This window comes from Cryptomeria japonica, chromosome 7 (genome assembly GCF_030272615.1).
Source record: "Cryptomeria japonica chromosome 7, Sugi_1.0, whole genome shotgun sequence".
Lineage (NCBI taxonomy): Eukaryota > Viridiplantae > Streptophyta > Pinopsida > Cupressales > Cupressaceae > Cryptomeria > Cryptomeria japonica.
Genome location: NC_081411.1, coordinates 387,278,338 through 387,289,513, shown reverse-complemented (window position 1 = coordinate 387,289,513; position 11,176 = coordinate 387,278,338). Strand labels below are relative to the sequence as shown.

Below are 11,176 nucleotides of genomic sequence, written 5' to 3'. Positions count from 1 at the left end.
TTACTATATGCTCTGATATTCTACAACTTTGTCTCTATTAGATTTGCAATTGCATACACAAAAAATGGATAAAATTTGTAGTATTAAATATGGGGGATTTCCTAAGTCAAATCTTGTGTTAGTGTTCCCACTTTCCCAATGGATAATGATGAGATTTGAGTGTGTGCTCTTGTAAGGATGAAGAATAAACAAATAATAAAATATTGAAATGATAAGATATTACCTCAAATATAAAAACCTGTTATGGAATCTCATCCAAGGTTTGGTATGATGCTCATGAAGTCATGCAATATGTTAGTGTATTCTTTTGACATGAAGAAACACAATGAACTTGATCATAGTTTTAGTAGAAAACTTGAATTTTTGAATGTTTTTCTCGTTGAATGTGTTTATGTGAATACCCAATTGTAAAATGCTAGACTTTGAAATGTGAAAGGGAGTTATAATTATATACAACTTGCACCTTTCTGAAATAAACTTTCAAGGTAGGTAGAAAACGAAAGGTTAATTCTTCCAAATTACAAGGCCAAATTTCATCCTTCGAAAGTTGGGCTCCTTTTTTTATGATAGGGTCGGTCAACATCCTATTCCTAGTAAAAAAAACTACAAAAAAGTTTGGGAATAGGGAAATAAATCAATTTTATAAAATAGTCCTAAAATTGGGCACATTCACACATAATTTAGGCATACACACAAAAATGGGTTCTAGACCTAGAATGAAATAATTAATGTCAATTATTTACAATATTACATTTTTTTTTTTTTGATAGGTAATTGGCCGAAGCCTTAATAGCTTTTGACTGGAGCTATGAACCAGTGGGGCCATAGTAGGGGGCCCCATCCCCATTACATATCTTTGAATTGTTATTATTATTATTATTATTATTATTGTGTTTGATTAGATTGACCCCAAGACCTTCCCCATCCTATGGAAGGCCAAGAGTCACAACTTAGAATTCCTCTTTAGATGTCCCTATTGGGAGTTGAACTTGGGTCTCCACCATGAGAACCCAGTGTTTTAACCAGTTAAGCTCAACCCCTTGGACATTTACAATATTACATTTAACCCCCATTGTAGCGGGGGTAATAATTATGTTCATACCCAAGGTAAATTATGAGAAGCCAAAGATCCATTCATCAAAATATTGAAGAGATATGATGCTCCAAGTATAGAAAGGTGGTAGCCCCAAGACTCAAAATCCTATAAATCAATAATATGGATATTAAAGGTCAAGGATCAAGTGAACAAAATTATGATCAACATTGAAAATGTGCATGGAGCATATATAGCACATGCATGCAACATACATGGAGCAAACAAGGTACGAAATCTAGGATTACTAAGATTCACAAAATTTTACTAGTAGCCATATCCACAAAGTCATGACCCGTAGGACTAACAAGATCCTTAGACACTTACTAGGAGTCATTTCTATAAACACACAAATAATGACATCTAGCACTAGCAAGATCCTCGACTATTTACTAGGAGCCATGTCCACAAAGAGTTCATAAGTCATAAGGACATCAAGTTGTGTTATCCCAGGGGGCTCATGAACAAGTGAAAAACCCATAGGCTAGTAAAAATACTTGGATACACTAGGTGAGCTTCATACCAATGGTATCAAAGATTACTAGCAATAAAAAACACTTTGTTTTCTAGGCAATCTATATAAAGTGCTACCGAGGATGAGCAAAAGGGTGATGCGATAGCACAAACATCCTCATGGTGTGTGATCAAAGTGAAAAACCAATCTTGTGTTGTGTGCACAAAGTGGAACACATAGAGGCATGTATACACCCACCTTAAAGTAATTGCATATGCTAAATCGAGAGCAAGTGTTCAAATAAAATCATGTCGTAACAAAAAAAAATGCCTCCAACATAGGAAAGATTAAGGCATTGTCACATATAAACAAGATCATACAAGATTACATAAGAGATTCAAAGAACTAGGGTTGTAATAGATATAAGATAGAAAATATATATCAATATCATTATTTTGAATTGACCTCATCCCTAAATATCGTAGAAGTTTGAGTACAATTGAAAAAGAGTACATAGGAAAAATAAGAAAAATAACTGATTTTAGGTAAATATAGAAGAGACCTCAATGCCCTAATGATTTCATCATCCCTAAAAGAAGTCAAAAGCACATTCCTAACCCAAAAAAAACACATGCACAACAAATAGAAGAATGACATATCAAGCTTAGTTTCTTTGTATACTTTTTCCAATGGAGCATCAAGGGTATTCCAAATAGATCTTTACAAAAATTAGACATGCCAAGAAGCACATCACGACCTGAAACACATTACTTGCAAGAAAGCAACAAAAATACAAAAGGTGTCACATTTGGGATCTAATATATAATAAATCATTTCAACCAATCCTATATCACAATTTTTTTTATTCATTAGACGACGTCTTCCTCCTTAAAAGGGGAACTTATACCCCTCATAGAACCCTGCCTTAATATTTGTAGCACCATGCCTGCGAGGGCAACGATCAATTTGCCTGAAGTAGTGCACTATACAGTTCACATAGCCAGCCGCACCTGCTTGAAGTAGTTCACCCAGCAAACGGCAGGCGAGAAAACTCCGGCATGAGAACACTGAAATCCCGTGGGCAATGCCTACATAATATAGCCGGCTAATAAATCAAAAACATTAAAAAATCTAATGAGTATCCCGAAAAACATTCTCTCTTACCGAATGGATCAGTTTTTAGTCGTGGATCTACGTCGGATATTCAGCTCTATACGTACGGCTCAACTTACTATCTGATCTTATCAGCTTTTCCAGCCTGAATTTGGAACTTCGAGGTTTAATGGCTCCGCCAGCCAACGTTGCCTTTTCTTATATAAATAGATGTCTCCCCTGTAAAATACTCATACAAATCGGAGATAACCTCAATACCATCTCCAACTTCTGTAGCTTATACTCAGACAAAGAACGATGTCTAAAGATCGAAGGTAATTTTTTAAGTTTCCTCTTGTTTCAATTTCTCTCAAAACATAGAATGCTATTTTAAGCTGAAATCTAATTTAGAAATAAAAAGTGAGTCCTCATTTGGAAATGCAGATTGGAAGGGAAGGTTGCAATAATCACAGGTGGAGCAGGAGGCCTTGGAGAAGCCACTGTTCGGCTCTTCCTCGAAAATGGAGCAAAAGTCATAATTGCAGACATTGCAGATGATGCTGGTCATATTCTTGCACAATCTCTCTCAGAATGGGCAACTTTTATTCATTGTGATGTGACCAAAGAGCAAGATGTTAGGGCAGCAGTGGATCTGGCGATGGAAAAGCATGGACAACTGGACATTATGTTTAACAATGCCGGTATAGGGGAGGACCGTAAAGGTAGTGTTGCAGAGTATGATATGGAACGATTTGAACGCACAATGGACATAAATGCAAAAGGTGTAATGCATGGGCTTAAGCATGCAGCTCGTGTTATGATACCCAATAGAAAAGGCTGTATAATTTCTACTGCAAGTGTTGCAGGAACTATTGGAGGCAATGCACCTTATGCATACACAGCCTCAAAACATGCAGTAATAGGGTTCACTAAGAATGGTGCAGCTGAGCTTGGGAAATATGGTATCAGAGTTAACTGTATTTCTCCTTCTTACGTTGCAACAGGGCTTCTAGTGGAGTCTTTGGGAACAAAAGATAAGGGTGAAGTGGAGGAGTGGATTAGCTGCAGAAGCAACTTGAAGGGAGTGGTTCTTACAGAAGAGGATATTGCACAGGCTGCTCTGTTTTTGGGCAGTGATGAATCAAAATTTATCAGTGGTCATAATCTTCTTGTGGATGGAGGCTTCTCAGTTGTAAACCACGACGGTGGACTGTACAGGCCTTAATTCGTTTGCAGCTATGGATAGAATTGTGTGATTGTAGTTCAGTGATGTGAAAGCTTTAGAATAATACAGGTAGTTCTTCATAGGATTGCTTGTAGAGAGTTTATTGAGAAGAGCTCTAGATAATAAAGTTAGTTCCTCATAGGATTGCTTGCATAGAGTTTGTTGAGTAGAGGGTAATTCAATATAAGTAGCTGCGAATGGAGTCTTCAAGAGGTTTGCAATAACAGAACTTTTATTTACTTTTAGAATTCATTGAAGTTTTTTGTTTTAACTGACTGAAATCATTTTATTTTGCTCCAGCCGATAAATCTTAAAGTTCTAATGGCTTAGTTTTTGGTCATCAACCATTCTTATGAGTAGATATTCTCAATGTGTCTTTTACAATAGAAATTGTTGGCATTCTTAGTGTATCTTTTTACAATCTATATTTTTTACAATCTATATTGTTGGTTGTGACAACAATATAAAGCAAATCACATTTCATCTTATCTTTAAAAAACAAAAATTGTTTCTAGAGTATTTTTTTTAATATAAAAACTATTATATTTGATGATTGAATATATTTTAATATAAATATTATATTTATTATTATTTTTTATTAAAAATGAATGCAATGAATCATATAAATAAAACAAAAACAATGATAATATATTTGCATCAACTCATAAATGAGGGTGCTACAATATGTTTCTTCAAGATTTTTACTTTCTTTGATGACCTTAATATCATTTGACATTTCAATTTTGAAGGAGGTGATTTATCCCTCTTTACTTTAACCCATTCTTGATCTATCTTAAGAAAGGAAAAAAAGGATTCACTTTCACATAAATAAAACAAAAACAATGATAAGATATTTGCATCAACTCATATATGAGGGTGCTAAGTTATGTTTCTACAAGGTTTTTCATTTCTTTGATGACCTTGATATTATTTGATATTTCAATTTTGAAGGGGGTGATTTCTTCCTTTTTGCTTTAGTCCATTGTCGATATATCTCAAGAAAATAAAAATAATTGTTTTAAAAGAATCAATACATTTTAATAAAAATATTTATTTACATTTTTTTATTAAAAATTGAATGGGTTCTTTTAAAGAGTTTAATTTTTTTAACAAATCAACTTGTTCTTTAATTATATTATGTTTATTATCTTTAACATATATTATTATTTTAAAAAAAAATTAAAAAAAATCTTAAATTCCTTCTCATAACACGTCTAGAGCATAAGTAAGCAAAGCTACTCTATTTAAAGGAGATCTGTGTGTAGAGTTTCTATTCCTTTTTTGCAAGAGAAATGAAATAATGAAGTGTGCACATGTGAACTACGTTATAAATGGAAAAATAAATAAATTTTGTAGTACACAATAGATATAAAATGAAAAGAAATCTAGTTTTGAGATTTGGAGCTAATTAAACTAGATAGAAGCAATGAAAACAACAAATGCATTTAGGAAGCTTTGCTTATCTATCTACCAAAATTTTGGCTCAAAGTAGTAGGAAAGAGACATTGATTGCCCTAGTTTGAGGCTTCTTGTCCATTCAAAGTTTCTCACTGTCTATCACTATATGCTCTGATATTTTTCAACTTTGTCTCTATTAGATTTGCAATTGCATACACAAAAAATGGATAAAATTTGTTGTATCATATGGGGGATTTCCTAAGTCAAATCTTGTGTTAGTGTTCCCACTTCCCTTATGGATAATGATGAGATTTGAGTGTGTGCTCTTGTAAGGATGAAGAATAAACAAACAATAAAATGTTGAAATGATAAGATATTACCTCAAATATTAAAACCTGTTATGGAATCTCATACAAGGTTTGGTGTGATGCTCATGAAGTCATGCAATATGTTAGTGTATTCTTTCGACATGAAGAAACACAATGAACTTGACCATAATTTTAGTAGAAAACTTGAATTTTTGAATGTTTTTCACATTGAATGTGCTTATATGAATACTCAATTGTAAAATGCTAGAATTTAAAATGGGAAAGAGAGTTATAATTATATACAACTTGCACCTTTTTGAAATAAACTTTCAAGGTAGGTAGAAAAAGAAAGGTTAATTCTTGCAAATTATTATAAGGCCAAATTTTATCCTTCTAAAGTTGAGATCCTTTTTCTATGATAGGGGCGGTCAACATCCTATTCCTAGTAAAAATAACTACAAAAAAGGTTGGGAATAAGGAAATAAATCAAGCTTACAAAATAGTCCTAAAATTTGGCACATTCACACATAATTTAGGCATACATACCAAAATGGTTTCCAGACCTAGCATGAAATAATTAAGGTCAATTATTTACAAGATTACATTTAACCCCCATTGTAGCAGGGGTAATAATTATGTTCATACCCAAGGTAAATAATGAGAAGCCAAAGATCCATTCATCTAAATATTGAAGAGAATCAGAGATATGATGCTCCAAGTATAGAAAGGTGGTAGCCCCAAGACTCAAAATCCTATAAATCTACAATATGGATATTAAAGGTCAAGGAACAAGTGAACAAAATTATGATCAACATTGAAAATACGCATGGAGCATGTAAGCACATGCATGAAGAATTCATGGAGCAAACAAGGTACAAAATCTAGGATTACTAAGATTCACAAAATTTACTAGTAGCCATATCCATAAAGGCATGACCTGTAGGACTAACAAGATCCTTAGACACTTACTAGGATTCATTTCTATAAACACACAAATAATGACATCTATCACTAGAAAGATCCTCGACTATTTACTAGGAGCCATGTCCTCAAAGGGTTCATAAGTCATAAGGACATCAAGTTGTGTTATCCTAGGAGGCTCATGAACAAGTGAAAAAACCATAAGATAGTACAATTACTTGGATACACTAGGTTAGCTTCATACCAATAGTATCAAATATTACTAGCAAAAAAAAACCACTTAGTTTTCTAGGCAATCTTGATAAAGAGCTACCGACGATGAGAAAAAGGGTGTTGCAATAGCACAAACATCCTCATGGTGTGTGATCAAAGTGAAAAACCAATCTTGTGGTGTGTGAACAAAGTGGAATACATAGAGACATGTATACACCCACCTTAAAGTAATTGCATATGATAACCGAGAGCAAGTGTTCAAATAAAATCACGTCGTAACAAAAAAATGCCTCCATCATAGGAAAATTAAGGCATTGTCACATATAAACAAGATCACATAAGAGATCCAAAGAACTAGGGTTAGAATGGATATAAGATAGAAAATATATATCAATATCATTATTTTTTATTTTCCCTCATCCCTAGATATTGTATAACTTTGAGTACAATTGAGAAAGAGTACATAGGAAAAATAACTGGTTTTAGGTAAATATAGAAGAGACCTCAATGCCCTAATGATTTCATCATCTCTAAAAGACAAGTCAAAAGCACATTCATAACAAAAACACGTGCACACCAAATAGAAGAATGCTATATCAAGCTTAGTCTCTTTGTATCCCTTTTCCAATGGAGAATTAAGGGTATTCCAAATAGATCTTTACAAAAATTAGACATGCCAAGAAGCACATCATGACCTGAAACACATTACTTGCAAGAAAGAACTAAAAATTCAAAATGTGTCACATTTAGGATCTAATATATATTAAATCATAATCTTCCAAAATTTATTATCATAAAAAGATGTTTGAGAAGATGTTTAATGAACCACAACTAGTATAGAACAAGGAGCGATATCTAGTTTCAAACGTGGATCATTTCTTAAGGGAACATCACTATGTGTATCACTAGGAGCTAGAGTCAATTCTTTAGTAAATATTAAAGATAAATCAAAATCATTTTCCATAGTTTCAACAATATCATTTGAATCATTATTCAATTTTATCACAATAGATGGCACAATAGTTGTACCAATGCCACCATGAACATTATTGGCCACAATAGAGGAAGACACCTGAAGAAGAGGAATAGAAGAATCCTTTGGAACCAACAACTTAAGCTTTTAGATAGTTTGGGAAAGGTAAGGGTAAAACTTAGGACTTGGTGAAAGTAAGGAAGGTTGAGGAGGAAAGGCCATATAAGTTACATCCAAATTCTTAGGGGAAAGAACACTTGAGGAAGGTTTAGTTCTCATAGAAAGGTCATGATCCATAACATGACATCTTTTCCTATGTTGTCTTGCATTATGGTTTTGTTGATTATGGTTTAGAGCTATAGAGGGAGGTGGGGTATCACTCAAGATTTCTTCATTTTCTTCATTCTCTAGAGACATAAGGATAAATACGAGATCTTAAGTGTTGTGACTCATAGAGAGAAGAATAGTCTATCTTGTTTCCCTATGAAAATAGAAGGATACAAGATATCAAAGGTATTGTATTAACTAAGGGACAAAACTATATTAAGAATAAAGTAACCACCATGTGTATAAGATGAGATACATTAAGTCAATCAATGATATGTTAAAAGCAACCAATAGTTAGAGAAGTTGTGATTGAAGTAAAGAGGAGACAACACCTTTTAAGAGAAAGTTCCAAGTCAATCATCACATCCCTTTAGCGATTGACAAGGGAATAAGAAGGACATACGAGATGGTGGAGGAAGGATCATGAGGAAAAATTCAAATATCTATATCTTCAGATCATAACATCGAAGGAGCGGGTCATTTTATATTATTAGAAATAATTATTATAGCAGTAGATCAATATGTTGTATCTCACTATTAATTAAATTCTTATTTACAGTACAATGTTATATTTGAATTCTATTTGGAATAAGGGGCAAATATATTGCCTATAATATAAGCTATCTTGTTTATTGTTATCTATACATATAACATAAATAATGCCAATAAGATTTATGTTTGTTAATAAGAAGGAAATCAAGTTTATATGACAATTATGCTTAATTTCATTTATTTACATATACATTCATAATACATAAGAGATTATCATACCTAATCCTTAATCATTCTCTATTTCTCATCATGAAGATAGGTTGGCTTTGTTAGGGAAAGGTGGTATTAATATCTCACAAAGTAGGTGAGCCTCAAGAGGTGGTATGGAAAAGTGTTCTTGAAACCCTTATAAGGGAGATCAAGAGGTGGTATGGATGGTTGTTCCTGAAACCCTTAGGCCTACTTGTGCAGAATGATTTTATAGCACCCTAACATAGTTATTCCCTATCCTTTGTTAGGGTTGATGATTAGGAAAGAACTATTGGGGTTTAAATACAGTAATTATCAATTGAATTATGAGTACTAACGTTTCTCTAGTTTTAATAATTTTATTTAAGGCATAATAAATATGATGAAATATGTTAAATTATGGAAAATAGAAATTGTCAATTTTATTATGAATACTAATGGTTCTCTAGTTTTAATAATTTTATTTAATGCATAATAAATATGATGAAATATGTTAAATTATGGAAAATAGGCATACTCATAGTAGGGTATATTACATTAATGATATTTGAATACTATTGTGGCAATTTAATATTTAATTGTGAATATGGCTTATATGCATTCAATTGAGTATGGATTGCATGATTATATCTTTTGGGATTTTGGGAGTTTAGTTGGTTTTATAATTTTAATTTATTTTTTATTATTAATTTTGAGTTGTGATTTTGGGACATTGCTTAGATAAAATTTAATGTGGGGAGGCTCAAATAATTTGTGTTCATGATCTCTCCAAGTTTTCCAAATTTATTGGTTTGTTTTGGTAAGTGTGGATCCCACTTTAATTTTGATGGTTTCTGCAATTTTTTAGGTAGGAGTCTCCATTCTCCCTTGTTTCCAATTTTAATTATTTTATCTTTTTAGAATGAGTCATGAAGTGATTAAAAATATCCTATTCATTTTTATTTAGTCATATGAATGGGTTGCTTGAAGTGTATGTTTGGATTTTAGGGAAAAATGAGTTTTACAAGGGATATGTTGCTTGAATTTTGATGGGTTAGTGTGTGGGAATTTTGGAAGCATTTTAAAAATGTCTTGATGTAGATTTTAAATGAGTATCCTTCACATTTTTAATTTATCCTTTTGATTTTGGTCTTTCAGGAGTCTCATGTAGCTTGGTAGAGTAGTGGCACGCAATTGACACCCAAAAGTGCACATTTGCAATCCTGGTGTGCAATTGACACCCAAAAGTGTAAATTTGCAATGGTAGTGTGCATTTGTAAGGCTAGTGTAAATTTATAAGGCTGGTGTACATTTGGTAAGGTTGGTACGCATTTGCAAGATTGATGCACATTTGCCAGGTTGATGCACTTTTGATCACTAGTGATGCGCTTTTGACTTTTCTTCTCCTGGTTTTCATATTTTTTGTTGTTTGATCTTGTTACGCATTTGCAAGTTTGATGCACATTTTCCAAGTTGATGCACTTTTGATCACTAGTGATGCACTTTTGACTTTTCTTCTCCTGGTTTTCCTATTTTTTGTTGTTTGATCTGTATGATTGGTTTTCAAAAAGTGTATTTTGATGGCTTTGATATGATCCTATGTTGTGGTATGTTTGATTATGTGCAAAATCATGATTTAGATTTATTTGGGGTCATTTCTATGTTTAGGAGACCTTATGAGCAATTAATTATGTGGATGGTTATAGGCTCAAATTGATGTAAGATATTTCTTCTGCAATTGATATCTTATCTTTGGTTTCATGTTTTAGATTTATTTTAGCCTAGGTTGGGTAATAGAGTCAATGATGGGTGTGGTTCCCAATGCACACCCAACCCAAAGTGGTACACATGCAACCATACTAGGAGTTTCTTAATCAAATGATAAAAATTAATTAAAAATTGGGATATGATAACATTAAAAAAAAATCCATGCATTCATTGTATAGTTTTATCTTCACCTCTAAGGTTCTTTGGTAGGTCATTACATGTCTCACCAATTAGGACAATCATACTCCTTGAATAATTCCTTGGTAAAAATATTTTCTTTGAGACTATTTTTATTTACTAGATTTCTTTAGTAAGATGGGATAAGATTATCACTTTCTCTTTGCTTTTTCTATTCTCATTTGAGATATTATTAGTATATTCAAATCTATTTTCCTTACCCTTATTTGATGATGTTCTAGCTAGAAAATTTATTGTCATTTTGTTTCATATTTTGAGTAATCAAAGATCCTCTAGGCCTCTCATTAGGAATTTATTCAACTATTACTTAAAATTTATGCTTTATATGAATTGAATATATATTAGATGTTTGTCATAAAGCTAAATAATTCAAATAAATCTCTTGAGTACCTATTTGAATAAGAATAAACAATCCATTCAACCTATTATACTAAAAATAATGTATGATATAAAAACCAAATTTCAATAATTAATTTTGTTGGAAATC

The 11,176-nt window shown here is 32.4% G+C and overlaps 1 protein-coding gene across 1 annotated transcript; it reads left to right on the top strand.

The window, feature by feature from the left end:
- The first annotated feature begins 2,829 nt into the window (after positions 1-2,829).
- Positions 2,830-3,864, top strand: LOC131067112 (borneol dehydrogenase, mitochondrial-like). Its single transcript, XM_059208713.1, has 2 exons — positions 2,830-2,974; positions 3,065-3,864. Exons 1-2 carry the CDS (start codon positions 2,830-2,832, stop codon positions 3,862-3,864), a joined length of 945 nt encoding a protein of 314 aa, XP_059064696.1.
- The last annotated feature ends 7,312 nt before the right edge of the window (positions 3,865-11,176 follow it).